This window comes from Ammospiza caudacuta, chromosome 1 (assembly GCF_027887145.1).
Source record: "Ammospiza caudacuta isolate bAmmCau1 chromosome 1, bAmmCau1.pri, whole genome shotgun sequence".
Classification (NCBI taxonomy): domain Eukaryota; kingdom Metazoa; phylum Chordata; class Aves; order Passeriformes; family Passerellidae; genus Ammospiza; species Ammospiza caudacuta.
In genome coordinates this window covers 111,579,619-111,598,885 of record NC_080593.1, presented here as the reverse complement: position 1 = coordinate 111,598,885, position 19,267 = coordinate 111,579,619, and the positions used below count along the sequence as shown (strand labels likewise).

The window sequence follows — 19,267 nt, the reverse complement described above, 5'->3', positions numbered from 1 at the left end:
CTGCACGGCCTCAACCTGCTGTGGAGGAAGCAGCTCTTCTGCGACGTGACCCTGACGGCCCAGGGCCAGCAGTTCCACTGCCACAAGGCCGTGCTGGCCTCCTGCTCCCAGTACTTCCGATCCCTGTTCTCCAGCGGCGGCGGGAGCGGCGGGCACCCGCACGCCCTGGGGCTGGGGCCCGGCGCCCAGGACGGGCTGGGAGGGCCGCCGAAGGAGCCGCCGCCGCCGCAGACGCAGGAGGAGCCCGGCACCCCATCCTCCTCCCCCGAGGACAAGCTGCTGGCCAGCCCGCGGGCCATCAACAACCTGGTGCTGCAGGGCTGCTCGTCCATCGGGCTGCGGCTGGTGCTGGAGTACCTGTACACGGCCAACGTGACCCTCTCGCTGGACACGGTGGAGGAGGTGCTGTCGGTCAGCAAGATCCTGCACATCCCGCAGGTCACCAAGCTGTGCGTGCAGTTCCTCAACGACCAGATCTCGGTGCAGAACTACAAGCAGGTGTGCAAGATTGCCGCCCTGCACGGCCTGGAGGAGACCAAGAAGCTGGCCAACAAGTACCTGGTGGAGGACGTGCTGCTGCTCAACTTCGAGGAGATGCGCGCCCTCCTCGACTCGCTGCCCCCCCCCGTCGAGTCGGAGCTGGCGCTCTTCCAGATGTCCGTGCTCTGGCTGGAGCACGACCGGGAGACCCGCATGCAGTACGCCCCGGACCTGATGAAGCGCCTCCGCTTCGCCCTCATCCCGGCGCCGGAGCTGGTGGAGCGGGTCCAGTCGGTGGATTTCATGCGCACCGACCCCGTCTGCCAGAAGCTGCTGCTGGACGCCATGAACTACCACCTGATGCCCTTCAGGCAGCACTGCCGGCAGAGCCTGGCCAGCAGGTGAGCGGGGCGGGCAGGGGGCTCGGACCCCGCGGGGGCTGCGGGATCGGGCTCGCACCTCCTGCGGGATCGGGGGTCCCGGCGGGCTCGGACCCCGCGGGGCCGGGGCCGGGGGCGGCCGCAGCGGCGGGAGGGGGGCGGCGGCGGGGCCGAGCCGCCCGCCCCCTGCACCACCAAACTTTTCGTCCCCTCCCCTCGGCCCTCTGGCCACCCGCGCGTTGGGAATCTGGATTTATTGGTTTTTTTACTATAATTAATAATTCTTTTCTCCCACAATGTTATTCCTTAACAAGGAGTTAGGTCTTTAAACTGTAATAGCCAAGTCCTACATCTGTTATTTTCATAAATAACTGCATCATCTGTGCAAACCCTGATGTTGCTGGTGGTGGGGTGATGTCCCTGTTTGTGCGTGGAAACTTGTGACTTCATAGTCCTTACACCTACAACATGTCAGTTGTTTTCATTTAATAAGGTAATGAATCATGATGTCAAAGATTGACAATATGAGGTTGGTGTTAGGAAGTGAGTGCACATCACATAGTTTAACAAGGACTAAACATATCCAAAATTTGTTTGTACTTCGTTCACAGATGGAAAGATAATACCATCTTCTAGTGTTGGTATAATACAGTGGTGTGGTAGCACAGAAATCAAACCACACTTCACATTATTCAGCTTATTATAAGCTTTTCAACTAATGGGTGCATATTACTAATGATTTGACAGCAGCAAGAAAGAAACTGGTACATTAATAAATATTTTAAATAATACACTCTATTAGCATTAATGCACAGGATTCTTATGCTCTATGTAATGGGCACTACTCAGATGGTTTAACTTTGGAGATAGTGTGCCCTCTTATTATTTCTGGCTAGGTCACTATGTTAGTGTTCTGTCATGCTTATCACCTTGTTGTCTAACTGATTCTCACTCTGAAATCAAAAACATCAAATACAACTATTTTGCAGCATAAAGTATTTCTGAGCTGCCACTGCTGTAAGTTGGTGCCTACCCTTTGCATTTCAACACTCAAAAGTGATGACTTTCAAAAATGCAAGCCCCAGGAACTCCTCAGGCAAGATTCTGCACGCCACCGGGGGCAAGCTGATGCTCGTGTCCTGGTGGATTGCTGAGATACCAGCCGGCGTGGTTCAGTGGAGATACCTTTCCAGCTTCAGTGGTCCATGTCATTTGAAGGATATGTAGTGGTGTTCTGACCACTGAATGCTTACAAATGTCATGGATGCTGCAAGAATCTGATTCTGCTGGTGCTGGGAGCTGCTTTCCCCTTAAGCAGGAGCATACACAAAGGGAGTGCACTTTAGGTAGTCCTAGATGAGAGTCTTAGTTGCACTTAATGACTTACAGGAGACTCCAAATACCACAAATGCTGCTCTTTTTATTTGTAATAGGTCTGCATGTCTGTGCAGACAGTGGTATTTCAGAGACCCTTAACCACAGTGGGTGAAAACATGCTGTCACCTTCCCAACTTTACTGTGTGTCTAATAACTAGCTTCTGTTGATTGGGTTCTTTAGAGGCAGTGAAATGGGAGCAAAACCGTTCAGATTTATTTATAAGCAGGCATTAGAACTTACTCCAAATGTTAAAGTATTGGAGATGTTGAAATGCTTAGTAATGCAGAATGAAATTGTTCTATTTTCATTTTCGGTCTTGGACGATATTCCTGGAAATTCATAAAGGTCACAAAGGCCCATCTTTGAATCTTAATCATTTTAGGATTTTGCCAGGCTGCCTAGGTGTACAAATGCCTTCTTAAACATGAAGGAGTGAAAAAAAGAAACATTCAAGACTACAGAGATTTCCAGATTTGTCTTCTCTGTTACTCATAGTTTTTCTAAAGTAGCAATTTTAACAGGTTAACATTCATTCAGTAAAATTTTAAGGAAGAAAATCTGCAAAGAGTTCCTTAAGCTACTAATTTCCAGAAGGAAATCTTAAAAGTAACTAACAGTGAAGTACATGTGCAAATACATAAAAATTATTACACAGAAAAAGACTTCAAAACTCTGATTACTTTTTTTCTGTGAGTAATGGTGACTTTGGTAATTTGGAGTTTAATGAAAGGTCATTCACCAAAGATGCACATGTCTTTATAAAGAGATTAACTGTTCCTCTTGTGCAGTGTAATAGCTCCTGCACAGTACAGTAAGGGTTGCTGAGAAATGCAAGCAGCCCAGTGCTATAACCACCTGCTTCCTGCATGTTCAAGAAATGGGAATTGCACTCAGTGTTAGAATTTGCCAATAACTTTTCCACCTTTTTAAAAACAACTTTTTTCTTTTTTAAAACAAGCTACTTCAGAAAAAAACACCTATGTTATATATCCATATGCACACTTTGGAGTACATTGGCATCAGGGCTACTTCTATTTCTTAATGGAAATAAATGCAATGGGAAGCTCAAAATATACTGATTTCCCTCTGAAATATAACTATAAAGTTAGTCCTGTGGTCAGGCCTGGAGGAAAAAGAGATTTGGGCTAACAAGAGCCAGTCTATGCTCTGTGAGCAAAGGTATTTATAATGTTTGTGCCACAAATGCAGATCCTGCAGTGCAAGTGATGCTGGGTTTAAGAAGTACCTGAGTTTTGTGCTGCAGTGAAAAACACTGTTTACCTACAGAAAGACTAGGGCTTTTTAATGAAATTTTGTAAGAGAAGGTAATGCTTCAATGTCCTGATGAATTTTGTAAAATTAACTTTCAAGGTGCAACAGTTAAATGATCAGAATTTAAAAAGTTGAGGAATTATGTTCCTGAGTTATGAGCCTTGCTATGCACTCTGAGGTTTAGGACTTTACCACAGGGGATGGGTGTTTTGGCTTTGATTTGGCATCTCATCAGGTGCTCAACTCTAAGCAAAGTTAGAAATACTGCTGGCTCAGTGATCCTCACCTCAGCAGGGCCTCAGCATGCAAGCTGCTGCTAAACCTCTGGAGACACAGTCAGTTTTGGTGTCGCTAGGAAATATCATAGTTGATTTCAGCTTGGGGTGGGGTGAGTGACCCTGAACATTAGGCTTAAATTATGTTTGTCTGTCCCTGAAAGAGACACGTAGCTCTGTGCTGTATCACCTTCTGTAGTTCTGGGAAGAAAATCTATTTAGATAGAGCAAAGTTCATATTCCAGACATTTATTTAACTCTCGGATCTTCACCAGAGTATTGAGTTGATTAAAATGTCACTGTGCTTTATTGTGTAATATAATGTACTTTATATAATATATAGTATGTACTTTATATAATATATGTGTTTTCAAATTTTTAAAAGTCTGGGGACAGAGCATTACCACCTGCAGCTCCTCTCACCTGCAAAGGGTGTTTGGGCTGGTCTGTCCCTCCCGGGATCTGCGGGCAGAGCAGCTGCAAATACAGCTGCATACCTGAAGGCAGAGGGCACCGAGGGAAGTAAAACTGGGAGAGAGGGGGAAATGCAGAAAAAAAAAAGGAGTTGAGATACCCCAGGGGAGAAATGGGATATAAGTAGTGGAAACAGGACAGTGCAAATCAGGGAAGACATGAGAGAAGAATAGTTTTGAAGGGAGAAAAATGTAAAAATACATACCAGACAGGATACCAGACAGGAAAGGAAACTAGTAAAAGAAAAAAGACCCTGGCAGATAAAAAGAAGATAGGGAATGAAACAAAAGGGGGGGGGGAACACTAATTCTTGGCAGAAACAGCATCTGTTGTCAATGGCAGCTGAGTATTGCAGTTTCTGGAAAAGCTTTTTCCGATTTGGGGGAGGAAAAATGGATGGAGATCAACCAGCTGACATAAGATAGGAATAGTCCTAGGCAGAAAATACAGAATTAAAGAGCACAAGAGGAAAGAGGGGAAATAAGGAGACAAAGAGATAAGAAGGCTAAGCCTACCCATGCTGTTTTATGGTTTCAGCAAAGTCCCAGCATGTACAGACCCAGCTGGTTTTTTATACTTTTGTTCCCTGGACTACTAGACCTTAGGGAGATTAAAAGTGCAAATTCTGGTCCTGCTAAAGCTACTTGTAGAGGTGGTTTGGTTTGCTGTTTGTTTGGTTTTTTTAAATTTCATTTCAGTGGAGAGAGGGTGTCATCCAGACTGTTTGAAGGTGGGCAATATTAGTGAAAGTGATAGCAAATTAAACAGTGACAGGTGATGAAGATGATATGAGCAGTTTTCATTCAGAAGGAAGATGAAGGAAAATGTAAGGTGCTGAACAGCGTGAGACAGTGGCATTTGTGTGGAAGGCATATATGTTTTACTTTCTACAGAGGAGATTAAAAATTTGAAGAAACCAGCTACATCCCGTGGCAATTAAATAATTTCCTTTTTGCATACACTATTTGTCTCCAAATCTCACAGACCGTAGTTCAATTTGACTTCTTTTTCTACTGAGATTTTTGTAGAATCTCAGCAGGACATGTTTGGTGGTTGTAAGAAAAGTGTGTGTTTTTTCATTGAAATGCACTCTGTCTTCTGGTTACAACCACCTACCTGTCCCTTTGGGATCATAACAGCAATATTTGGATTTTTAACGAATATTCATGTTTAATTGCAAGTGAGAAATACTACAGATCCTGAATTTACATCTGATAAGAAAAGCACATCCTAAAATATATATGAATTATTGAGTTTTGCATTGCAGTATGGATGAAGTGGATGTGAGGCTCTGGTTTATTTTAGTGAGCTTTGGATCAGTTTTTATGTGCCCGAATTAATATCAGGAAATTGTACATGTGCCAGGACTCTCTCAGCTGAGCTGCAGAAGGGAGACTGACACATTAGAGGCTGTGGGGTAGCGAACCACAGACCTGTAGTCAGTTTTATCCTAGTTAGTCTCACCTACTTTCCTTACCTGCCTCATGTGCATTCATTTGCCATTGGAGACAAGCTCATGCTGAAGTATTAGTGGAGAGATGTGGAGTTTCCAAAAGGGTGGGAGCCCTGGAGCTCACATTATGGACAGAGGGAGCACCACTGTCCTAAAAGGACTGCTGTGGGTCAGGAAAGTCCTTGGAAGCTTTTTTAAAGACCCATGTGTCCTGGCTGGTAAAATCCTTGAGAGCTGCAAGGTGATATCATCCCTGAGATGATAGCCAATTTTTTTTGGATCAGTTATAGTATTTGTTAGGAGAAACATAATTTATGAAGAGCATTAACAGCCTTTTTTATGGACAGCCATCTTTCCAACAGCTGCAGTTGAAGAGGGGTTGCCAGGCACGTTGTGCAGGTCCTTGCCCTGCCAGCCAGTTTCCCACAGGCACTACCTTGGAATTGTGTCCTCTGTGAGCTGGCAGTCCCTCCTGATTCATGTCCTTAGATGGTAGGGCTCTTCCCCAGATCCCACCTACTGAACATTATCTGTCTCCTCTCTGGAATCCTCTGTTACCCCAACTCCTGAGTGTCCCTCCCACCAGGCTCCCAATGTCACACACACAATCCCCACTGCTCCAGACCTCTGTGCTTGGATCTTTACAGGCCATTGCAGTTTGCTGAACTGTGCTCCTCCTTGGCTTTGTCACCCTGCCTTTTTAGCACTTGAAGCAGCCTCAAATACCTGCATCTGCATCTCCAAACTCTTTTTCTGAGGAGAAATATTTCACTGTATTTCATAACAGCTTGTTCTAGAGGGAAAATTAAACTAAGTTTAAAAACAAGTAATCTTAGTAAGCCACTCTGATGACACTGATGACAAAGTGCCTTTGAAAATGGAAACTGCTTCAAATGCTGGAGCAAAAATGCCCCTCTCCACCACCCATGCCAGTCTATATAGCAGCTTTACAAGTCATGCAGGTTCCTAAAAGCAGAGCTGTCAGCCATGAGTTCCTGTGCTGTTCTTGCCCATCCTTTGGCAACACAATCCCTCTCTGTCCTGTTGGGAAGTACGTAGGTCACGAGTGTTGCAGAGCCTTCTAGACAAGGGAGTCCCATTTCAGACAAAATTCTCCTGGAATGATTTCTGCCTAAAGTGTGCCTTTTACAACTGGAGTGCTGTAGGATCATGGTGAGCATCAGACATGTATGTCTGCTACTGGTCTGAGACTTCTCTGTTCACTCTTTGCCTGATGTGCATCCCCTTTGTGTGGAGAGAAGAGATAGAAAGGAGAGGGTCTTAGAGGGCGTGTTGTGGCCTGGGGTCACTGTAGTTTTTTCTTTATAGCACAAGAATATGGAGGTTCTGAGTCTGTAACTGCTGAGCAGTAAATGGAACAGAGCTGGGATGGTGTCATTGTTTGGATTTGTACTTGAAGAGAAAGCACAGGGAGCCTGGAGGGCAAGGGGAGTGAGGAGAGGTAATGTAGAACATAAAATCAACAGAAAATAGTTTGCCAGGAAAAAGCTTTGGTTCTGATAAACTCATGTTATGAAAAAATTGATATAATCTGTAAAAAACACTTTCGTCTTTTCAAATAACTCCTATGTTTTAAAAATCCAATATGTTTTCTAAATCAGAGCAAGGTTTGTAATTATCCTTTGCTCAGTGTGGCCTGGAAAGATTGAGCAGGGAGTAGGAATCCTAAAAGAAGGGTTTGAGCTGGACTCCCCTGCTCTGTAAGCATCTCTCATGTTGGTTTTGTTGAAACAGATTCTGTCTGGTATTACACGTTTACCAAAGGATCATCTAAAGAAATTGAAGACTATGGAAAGTTGAAAACTATTGGTAGATACTTCCTGGCATCATTTTTCATATTTGCTGCCTCCCTGAAATTTTCTTTAAAGACTGTCATGCCTAGTACTTAGTAGTCAACACTTGCTGTATTCTTGGAAAGCAGACAATAAACTGAGCAAATATTGTCAGCTGCCAAGTTCAATGGAAGCAGACGGTTTGCAGTGAAGCTGGAAGTAAATAGAAGTTGGTGCCACAGTTGGTTCTTCCTGTATTCCCCAACTGGTGCCTTTCAGTAAAAAAAACAAACCCAAACAAACCAGTGGAAAAGGTAACAAGTCATACCCTGAGTGAGCTGGCAGCAAGGTGTGTTCCTTTCCTTTGGCTTCCTAAGGAAAAGGAGCCTCAGCTGGAAAGAACACAGCCTCTGATGCTGTGTCAACCTTCTGTTGATGTGGACATCAGACACAGAATCAAATAAAAAAGGACTTTCTTGACTTTACAGTCTGAACATCAAAAAATAACAGTTAGTTGAAATTTCCTCGGCAACAAAAAATTAAAAAGACGATTTGATGATTTGGAAGTATTCTATAAAGCATTTCCATTTTACAACCTCTGTCAGAAAAATTTTTTAAAAACCAACCAAACAAAACAAAACACCAAAAAATACCCAATACCCAAAATAACCAAAAAAGGGAACCAGCCAACAAACCAAACCTAAAAAAAAGGCCAAGCAAAATGATGTGAGGAGGGGAGGCAATTTGCAAAAGCATTTAGCTTTGACATTTTCCTTTTTCTTTTTTTTAAATTCAGGATAAAGATAATTACTTAAAGGTTTTTTAGAACTTCCTTCAGTGAGGAAAATCTTTGAGTAGTTCTACCAAGAAGATTCATGAAACAGGAGATTTTGTGTCTCATTCACCAGTTTGCTTTGCTAGTAACATTCCTTTGGATTCACCTTCCTTGCAATGCTCCAGATATTCAGTGTGTAAGTAGTAAGGATATCTTCAGCATTCAGATCTGGTAGTGCAAGGAGGCAAAGATGAGAAGGACTCTCCTCTGTGTTTTTTCCAAAGGAGCCCTGGATAGGTGTCACTCTACCAGGATAGTTGTTACTGCTAAGCTACCTGTTACATCAGAGGCTTTTACCCCAAAAAGGAAGGGACATTGACTTCAAAAAATCTTCCAGCTAAAAGCTGGAAGGTAACTCTTAAGTATTAACTTAGAGATCAACAGTAGTGGGCTTGGTTTCATAAAGAAAAATGGGATTTTCAGAGCTTCAAACAGATTCTAAGTTATTTCAATACAGGAGATGGAAAATTACCTGGCAACTTTAGAAATGAAGGAACCTTTAACTTGTAAGGTAACTCTGTAACAGTTAAGTGTGGCCTGCCAGGTAAAATATTCACTTACCCTTAGACTTCTGCTTTTAGAAGGTAAAGGAATGATTATTGTTAAAGCAAACATTAACTAATTCTTTTCTATGCTTTTTTAAAAGTATTGGACAAAATTAAAAAAAAATTCAAGTCGATTCAGAGGAGGAAACCAACAATCAATGTCTGTAGCAAATCATTCTCAGCTTAGTATTTGTCTTCTTAAACTTCATTCTATCAGTGGTCAGCAACATGTATTAAATGAGCATCCTCCTCAGTGAACATTACTGTGAGCTCTGCTGCAATGAAAACTGGGGTCTTCTGCCAAGCCTGCTACATGGAGAATGAAAAGATGAAAACCAAAATCTTCATTATAAGACTGGTTTCCAGGTTTTTAGTATTTCTAGAAAGCTTTTTCACATTCATTCTAGTGTGCCTGGGGCAATAGGTGCAAATTAGAAGAGGCAAAAAAATCCATTCATAAAGCAACTTCCATACATTCAGGAAATTTTTGAAAATTCTTTGAACTGAAGAACTAAAAAAATTATTGGTCATCATTTGCAAGAGACTTTATCATGCCTTACATTTTGACAAAATCAGGATGTTTTTAATGTCTGTACTTTATCCATAAGGGGAAAGTCATTAGGCAGGATTTGGTCTGTTGACTGTGAGAACTCAGGTCTTCCCCTAGCACTGCTGTAGGGTTAGGTAGAGATTCTAGATGCCTATTCACCTATAGGTTGATGTTTGTTAATTCATTTTATGCAATGACAAAACCTCATAAAATTCCTTTGTCTAAAATAAATTTTACATTGAATCTTATGGCTTTCATTGAGTTCATAGTTAAACTTCCGGATAATTAGATTTCCTCTCTATTAAACATGTGTTACTAATCGTGGCTATCTTTGCAGTCAGCTATGGAAGCCAAAATCCATTGAAATAAGCAGTTTTCATATGACACTTTTGTTGCACTGAAATGCCCATCCAGGAGCTGGGAAGGTAATTGTTGAAGATCACATCCCATGTTCTCGATAGCAAAACATTTTTTTCAGCCACGGGCAAATGGATGCTTGCAACATTTGTTCAGTTTTGCAGACTGAAACTAGATTGTCCACTACATTTTTTGTTGAACACAGCATCCCTTCAGACCCCTTTTGAGAAGAAAAGGTTTGCTAAAGACCATCCTGGTTTCTGAAGATGAAATTAAGTTTTTGGTGTTTACAAACAAAAGGTCGGCAACTCAAATGTTGCTTGGGATAGTATGTATCTCTTTGTGTATTACCTGGAGGTTAGTATTTAAACCACTCTGAAATAATTTGTTTCTGCTGCAGGTTAACACAGCCCCCTTTTCTGAGATTCTTGCTACTTATTTTGACAGTGTCACTGTCAGACTCAGGTTTCTCAAATCCTTTGATGTAATGAGATATGAGGATGTAGATAAATGCACCATGCATTCACCTGCCCTTGCTGAGGCTGTGCTGCTCTTATGGCTGATTTTGTTTGTGCTTGAGTTCAGTGGGCGAACACCTGGAGTTCTGTTTGGCTGTGTTTAAGGTCAGCACTGTCAGGTCCCTGCTCTGAAGAGCTACCCATACTCAAAGCCGTGGTGATAGCCTATATGAAAAGATAATTAATGATCCAGACTTCTGGGTTTACTATAGCCCTGAGTTAAGAGAAAAGTATAGTTGAATACTCTTTTTCTTTTTTCTTTTTTTTCACCGATGACCATGATCACTTGTATGTCTTAGGATGCCTTTCTCTTTCTGATGTGTAACACTACACTGGATGCATTAAGAACCACAGGATTGCCACTTCATGGTTGTATTCTTGCCATTTATTTGCATTCTCTAATACAGAGGGCAGAGCATTGTTTAAAAACTGGAAGAGTCTGGAGCAAACCTGTTGTTGAGGCTTGTTTTCTTGCCAGCTTTTGTAGAATGAACTTCTACTAATTGCCCAGATAAGGAAAACCCACCAGTGCAAGATTGATGGATATGTTAATAAAGAAAAACAATGTACAAGAAGAGTATTTCCCATTCATGCGTTTTCCATTAACATGAGGCCATCAAGGTTGCAAAAGAGTAGGAGTGGTTTCAGGAGTGTTGAGGTCTCCAACAGCCTTTTCTACCAATTTCTTGTGAATCTGTAAACTCTCTTGGGCTCAGTCTCTTGCCATGAATACTCATGGTTAGTTTAGACCACGGACTGGTGATCTGAGTTTTAGAGCTGACGGGCATCTGCTGCTGCCTTTGAAGTGAGTAGGATTTAGTTATGTTGATGGCTATCTCTAAAAATGAAGCCACTTCTGTGAGTGCTCAAATTCCTGGGTTTGTGTGCTTGAGGGAAACTACACAAGTTTGAAAATGTTGACTTTGAAATATACTTTGGTTTCCAGTCTTGTAAGTAGACAAAATAAATTTCACACCACATGAGGTACCCAGGAACTTAATTAAGGTGAATTAAGTGTTTTAAAATCTTAGCCGAACAGAAACTGCAAAGTGTGTGCAGAATAATAACAACACATGCATGTTCATCAGTGAGAACTAGAGTTTTGGAGTCTAAATCTAAGTAATGCTTTCAAGATAACATGTGGATAAATTTATCTCAACTTTTTTACCATGACAGCCTGCCTGTCCACAGCTTAGCCTTCCCTGACCAAGACCTACTACTGTTAATGGAACACAGGGTGATCATAAAATCCTTGCTGGAGACACTGTGAACCACAGCATTAACTGAATAGAATATTAGACTGTAAAAAAAGAGTGTGTCATATATAATGAAGAACATTTCACATTGTAATCTTAACTTATCCAAATAGCAAACATGTAATAACACACGAGAGGGAGAAGCTTTATCTTGCTCAATGTATTACACATATTTTTGAATCCTGTCTTCACCACAGTGTTTCACTGAATAACATTTTTATTAATATTTGGAAAAGTCTTCTGCATATAAGTGGCCATTTACATGTTTTTCATATTTTAGAATGTATTATAAGATTCTAACAGTACTGCTTAGTGCAATATGAAGCATAAATATAACATAATAAAGAAAATATTTCTCAAAACCTAAATTGCAGCATTTCACATTAAAACTTAAAACCGGATCTGGCTCCAAGGAGACATATCAGTTTAAAGCCTGCATGTCGTTAGCCACTGTATTATCTTTACTTAGTTCATTGGAAGAGCTCTCAATGCAGATGAATTAGATATTTTGGGTATAAGTACCCATCTCTTCTTTGCCATGTGAAATTTCCCTGTGCTTTTGGTAGAGACTGCTGACTATTCACTTCTTACTGAACTTTTACCAAAAGTCTCTGTTCTTGCTACTTCCCATTTTAAACATATTTCAAAAATTAGTATTTTTTAAGCATACCAATATAGCAGCACTGCTCCTTCTCAGGAAACAGTAGATTCTTGGGCTGTTTGGTTGAAAAAGTAATGTTAAGGATAGTTGCAACTGCCAAAGTCTGGAAACTCAGAGTTATATCTGACATTTCATTCTTCACCTTAACTATTGAGCCTTGGCCATTCATTGGATTTTCACAGTGCTTTGGAGTTAGAAGGGAGTTTTACAGATGAAAGATGAAAATCAAAATAAACTCCTTTATCAAGTAAACCTTGCAAGGGCATTCTGAATTTTACAATGCACAGGGAGTTGATTGTGATATAACATACAACACAGGAGGGCTGGAATAAACAATTTATTCTCTATTGTTAGGGATGGTCATGCATAACTGACTTATGGCTCTGGTTTGCTCTGCCACTTGTTACGTGTGCAGTCATCCCTAACTCATACCAAAACCAGTTTATCATACTCCCATGTTGCACAGAACACATCAAATGTTCTCTCATTAAAAACTTTACTGGGGAGACTGAATGTTATAAGATGCTGGCAGTGCTTTAGTAAGCTTTCCCTGGAGCACTATGGAATCTGTGCTGACAGTGATCATGAGATGGTTCCTGATATCCTACAGAGCCACAGTCTGCTGGGCAGGTAACAGTGCTCATTGACAGCACATAGCAGGTGCAGTGCAGGCATCCAAGGCTGGCTTGTCAGAAAGACTGAGGGACTGCAGGGGCTCTCCCCAAGTCGGTAGAGAATCAAGGGGTAGGACAGTGTGGGACAGTGTCACTGCCCCCATGGTTTAACTCCTGCTCCTGCACTGAGGGTTTTGTTTCATCCACTGTGAATTCATGACCTTCTCTGAGCGCTAGATCTGTTTAAAAAACGGATAAGGCCATATGCCAGATTGTTCCCTGGCCATCCTTGTCATAGATGTATCTGTAGTCTATAGTTGTCTTTGGGACAGCCATTTGACAGATTTTATTCTGGAGCATTGTGTGGATCAAGCCCTCAGCTGTGTATTCCCTTCCTGAGGGATGCTCCTTGTGGTTGGTGCATGTCTACAGCACAATCTAGTTTGGTTTTGCCCATTCTTCTCAAAAGAAGATGCAGTTCTGCTACAAATGTGAATCACTGGGTCACCAGCACACATTCTAGGTAGCAGCTGGAGTGAAGCCAAGAGTGTGCCTCAGTTGCAAAGCTCCCATTGCTGGAATTCACTGCTGAGCTTGGAGCTCCTGGGTGGTGCTTTGACCCCACCACAAGCATCTCTGGTGCTAGGCTTTGGTTCCTGGTGTTCTGTGCCTTTATTGGCCGTGGTGTTTGCTGCAGACTGACACACAGAGTGCTACACAGGTGTAGGTGTTGTCATGCCTGGAAAAATGGTGTTTGACAAGGATGCTTTCCATCAAATGCATGGTCCCACTGCACAGTCATTCACATGGATGGCTGTTTTCCAGGCTACATCACCTTCCTACCTTACAGGAACATTTTGAGCCTAGACCTTTATTTCAGTGCTATCTCACCCAAGCTGAGTATAACTGGTGAAAGTTCAATTATATGCAAAGTGACTGTTAAAGCATCAGGGCTCATCTGGGGGTCTGTGCCTCCCCTCCAGTTTTCACTTACAATTGTGCTAAATCCCTCCATGCTGCAGAGAAATTGTACGTTCATCAGGTGGGGCATCGGAGGCCAGGGTGCAGATAACCACTTTTACTGCAGATGAGACATTGCAGTCCTGTTCTTAAGAACTGCCAGGCAGATTGGGAATCACGGTCACGGTTAATAGCAGCGAATTGCCAGCTCTTGATGGGTGGGTAGTCACTCCTTTCAGTGGTTGCCCCCTGGGGGAGAAGGTAGAAAAACAGAGGGAGGGAATTAGAGTGACTTTGCACAGTTGAGCAGGTTCATGCCGCTGGATCAGTGGCAAGCATTGGCAGGGCTCCACTCTGGGGAGGCTCACAACAACATCACAGTCTCATTTTTACCAATTGGTGTTGCTATAGCCAGTGGTGCACAGGGGGAGAGCAGAGACGAGGGGGGGAGCCGGGGGGGAGAATGAAAGCAAGAGTCTGGACTAAATTAAACAAACAAAAGTGCTTGTAAGTAGCATTTAACCCATAACCATTAGCCCAGTGCTGCTAATTGTACTAAACTATATATCTGAAGTTCAGTGTGTGATTAAAGAGTTGGCTCACAAACTCTCTGCATAACCTTAATTTTTTCAAGGTTCTTTGAGTGTAGAATGGCTTATAATAATGATTTTGACTAATACGAATTTTGACATGCAACTTTAATGCTTAACCTTAGTACAACTCCAGAGCATTTCATGTGTATTCAGCTGTAAAGAGTGATGATTTAAAGGGATAATATAAGAAAAAGGTCGTTCTAGAATGAACCTCTAACAAATTGCATAAAGGAAGCTTATTATTCCATGAGTAGAGAGATACGCAGCTTTTCTGATCATTTTTCTGCTTGGTTCAAAAAACTGTTGAGACATGATTGGGAAAAGAAACACAAAAAAATGAAATAGAAAACTGCAAGCAATGAACATTCTTTTGATGGTTATGATTTTGTTGCCACTAAAAATACTCCTCAGTAATGTGGTTGTTCATCTTTCCTCTTGTTTTGGGTGAAGAATTCGTTCCAATAAGAAAATGCTGTTATTGGTTGGAGGATTGCCTCCCGGACCTGACCGGCTACCCAGCAATTTGGTTCAGTATTATGATGATGAAAAGAAGACGTGGAAAATACTGACAAGTAAGTGGTTTATTTTTGTACAGTTGTCTTGATGAATTTAAAAACATGGTTAATCAAATTAGACACTTTATTGATTTGTTTCTCTTCAGAGATTTGTTTATGTATCACAAGGGGCTTCACAATGGAGCAATAAATTGAGATTGCAGAAGATGCTAATTTTATAATAGGATAGGCCTAAATTAACATTGGCTTAAAATCATTCCAGTAAGTTTTTTTTTAAGTAAACTTGTAAGTCTTTCAAGCTGCAACATGAACCCATGCATATTTATGTATATATGAATAAAATCTGGTTTAGGAAAAAAAAAGGCATTTTTTTCAAGACATTTTTCTCAAGAGTCAGATCCCTGGTAAGCCGTAGTACTAGAGCACACCTTTGATTCTGTTTTGCATTTTCATTTCCTTCTTCCAGCTTTATCTGTTGTCCAAAATCATTAAAGAAAGGTTTCCTCTGTACTACCCTGCGTCCATTGCTGACAGAAGCATTGGTGGAATATATCATCTACAATAAACAGTGCATGGAGGCTGCTATCACAAAATTCTTTCCCACCTTCTTTTAATAGTGGATTGGTTTTAGAGTAAGTATTTTGCCTCGAGCATCGAGATTTGGAACTTATTGTTATGTTGGTTGTGATTCCCAGTCTGACTTGGTCATGGAATCAAATCATAGCTTCTTGAGTGCAGCAGGCTGTGTGTGCATTAGTCCCCTTGTGGCTAAACTGGCTGCATTGGTCAATAAAACTAAATTTTAACTGTCAAAATTGCCCGAAGCAGTATAGATAAAATAATAAATGAGCAATTTTGATCCATAAATCAAAACCATACTTCTAAAACTGGACAACTGGTAAAACCTGGATTTCCTATTAGACCTGCTTTTTTTTTCCCCCAGTAAAATACATTTTACAGAATGTTTTTCTCCTCCCTTATCCAAAGCCCTGTAATGGCATACATCCACATAATTATTACATGCAAAATTAGGATAATTTTTTTTTAATTACTATGATGCAGGACTTGAAATAATGCCCTTGTAGACTGATTTTCTCCCATGGTAGATTAAGGAGCCTTTTACAAAGTGATGTGCCACATAAAGACTGTTTACATATAGATGACCTGGACTAATAGTTGAGGGTGTTGTAAAAGAATGACAATTAAAAAAGGTTATATGAAGTGTACATTATAAAAGTTTATAGCATCTGTGCTAGGGAATATATTATGCCTCACATTTTTCAGAATAATGAGTTACAATACCCACCTCTGTAAACTACTTCTAAGAAAATCCTGAAGATGGTAAGTCATTGAAAAATCAATGATACTGCCTAAGGCAGGTGTTTTTTTCATTTGCTGTGTCTAATCCAGTGGCTCAACAGGGGAGGCAGGAGGAATGGATCTCTTGCTTCAAGATCTGAACTCTCTACTGAATTAAAGTAAAAAGCTCTTTTCTTGAGTCTTAACTAGCTGTAGATTGTCAGATTTTGTAAGAATGGAATTTACTCAGCTCCTGCTTATTTACATTGTGTTGCAGTTTCCAAGAATGTGGGAAACTACCCGGAGGCAGGATATCTTAATGCTCTGGTTAAATGTTCAGCATCTCTAGTGTTGGACCAACTGTTTGTGGTGGTGTTGAGAGATGTTTCAGGATAATTTTATTAGAGAATTTAGTCTTTTCTGTGTTACCTTTAGAAACAGGGAAGAAAAGTTCTCTTTCCACTATGGCAGTGCACGTAACATTCTGCGCTGTGGTTAAAACCTGTGGTTAAAACCAAGGCATTTGTTACAGTCCTGGAAGTTTGGGCTCAAGCATTTACTGCTCAGCACTGGAAGCCCTGGAGGTCCCAGGATCTGTCCCAGTGCTGGCTGAGGCAACAGCTGCCAAATACAGAGCCCTCTCTTGACATGAGTAACCCTGTTCTTGCAAATCCTGCCAGAAAAGGATGTCCTCTTGGCCTGGGCTAAAGTTTGAAGAACACAGAGGAGAACATCTGTCTTTTCATACTGAGAAAGACAAAATGTTAACAAGCATACTTTCTTAGAAAATATTTTACTAAGATTGTAATTGTTACAAAATGGTAACAATAACTATTAAAAAAAAAAATACCAGTTGAAATAAGAGTTTCAAGTATCACCTTTTTTTTCAGACTTATGAGAGAATGGGAGGTAAGTCCAAGTAGATCTTCTGTCCTTTCTGTGAAACATTGAAGAACTATAGCATAGGAGTGCAGGGACTTGAAGAGCTGTGACTGAGAAGTCTTAGGGAACACAACAAACTGTACAAGCTTAAAACATAGTGGTAGCTCAGTGCAGCCGTGGTGTACTATCAACATACTGTGACATTTATGGAGGGTGTAAATTTAAGGACATAGTTCTGTCTTTATTTATAATGTATTTTTTTTGCAATTTAGGAAGGAGTTCTCTTTCTTTACCTTTTTACCTCTCTCTCAATCCACTGTTGTCTTATCAGAAATATACAATCAGCAGCAAAGGCAGAAGATTTTTTTTCTTTGGGTTTTTTTTTTCTTATTTAGATAGTACTTTCAGTCCCAGTGTTGCAGTTAATTCTCAGCTTGTCAGTGCAAATGATGGGTTTGCTCCTCAGTGAATAGGGACAGAGCAAAAGCTATGTCCTGCTCATGAGGTTCTGTGATGGGAAGAATTTCAGTTCCTGTAGTCTGGTATTTCAAGATGTTCTATTTTATTATTGCCTTAGGTGTATTTGATTTTCTCCTGTTACATAGTTTTTTCTTTAACCTTCTGGCTGCCAATAGGCTCCCCCACACACCAACAAAATGCCACATTTCGCACTGAGAGGCTTACTGACCCAATGTAAGTGTGCACAGAAAGTCCCCCTCCCTTCCTCCAAACCCATTTGCATTCCTCATTTTCTGCTCTCTGTGCCAGTGGCATTTGGGGGTAGGGATAGTGGGAAAGGAGCAAACACTCAATCCTGGGTGCAGTGGCAGGGCCATAGAGGAGGAGGTGGATGAGAGGAGCCCGAATCTCGTCTTGTCACTGTCCACTGAGAGGAGCCCCAGCAGTTGCTCTCAGGGCTTGCAGACCCCTTTGAGAGGGAGCTGCTGGCCTGTTTCCTTTTGCCTTCTCAGCAGGGAGAGTGGCTCACTCTCAGCACTCAGTTGCTTAGGGCTCTGTGTCCTGCCCTGTGTGATGCATAAGGAGCAGGAGAAGATCAGCCATCAGGAACTACTGGCTCCATGGCACTGCAGCTGGAGCTGAGAGGATGGGTGCAGGTGGAACAGCACGAGCTATCGAGTTTGACAGCTCAGCACAGGAGCAATCTCATTTTGTTCCCTAGACAAGTCTAGATCTATTGGCAGGGGATCCTGCCCACCTCTCTCTGCCTGGATAGCCAAAGCACCAAATGCATCAGTACTAATGGGAGTAATTCGAAAGGTATCAGGAAAACAACTTGCCTTGTTCATAGACCCGGGAGAGGAGGGGAAGCGTGCACCCATTTCCAATTTTTTAATGTCATCATCTATAGGCAAGAATGCTATGGCTCAGGGGATCGGTAGATTTTTCACAGTCTAGTATTACTGTGTATTTTTCCTATCTGGTATTTCTCAGAGAGTTATTGTTTATATGTTGACAACATAGAGGCAGAATAAAGAGGAAAAGAAAGGAGTAAGTTAGTGGCATTCTACAAACATTTTTTACCACCTAATTTTGCTTGATACGGCCACAATCTTAATCTGAGATTATAAATAATATTAGGCACATCATAATGTGCATGTTGGTGTTTAATTTGAAACACTTATTGCACAGTTGTGCCTGAACAAAGTTGAAGCTTTTATAGACTTTATGATAAAGTGCAGCAAATACCTTCACTGCATGGTTTCTTTTCAGGCCAGCCTACATCTGCCCAAACAGTGTTCACTTTTTAGCTGGGTACTACATAGATCACGTTGCAGCAACAGGCTACCTTTGCCCAGTGACACAAATGGAACTGCTGAAGGGGGTGTGACAGACCTCAGTAACAGCAAAAGTTCTGCTCTGTTAATGGGTTTTCATTATTCTGTGATATTTTGTAGTCTTTATAACTACTTACTGGATGTGGGGCTTTGGGAGAGGGGGGATCTCTGTGTCACCACCTCATACCTCACTGCTCAGAACCAGCCACTGCTGCTTGGTTTTAATTACCAGTTATGGTCCTGCCAGGAGTCTAATTGTGTTTAATTCTATAACTCCTTTGGTTGTTTGTTTAAACTGCAACGTTTAAGATTAATTAGACTTTAAGGAAGTGAAACAATGTTGTGTTTGTTAGAGTTATTCTATAATAATTGCAAAATCCA

General features: G+C 41.5%; 1 protein-coding gene across 1 annotated transcript in view; it reads left to right on the top strand.

Annotated features, from left to right (window-relative positions):
* The window catches only part of KLHL14 (kelch like family member 14), a 56,412-nt gene that overhangs the window by 57 nt on the left and 37,088 nt on the right, over positions 1–19,267 (top strand). Inside the window, exons 1-2 of the mRNA XM_058818412.1 lie at positions 1–881; positions 14,845–14,966. The exon at positions 1–881 is cut by the window's left edge and continues 57 nt beyond it. Coding sequence (XP_058674395.1) covers positions 1–881; positions 14,845–14,966 — 1,003 coding nt within the window. The remainder of the gene's footprint in view (positions 882–14,844; positions 14,967–19,267) is intronic.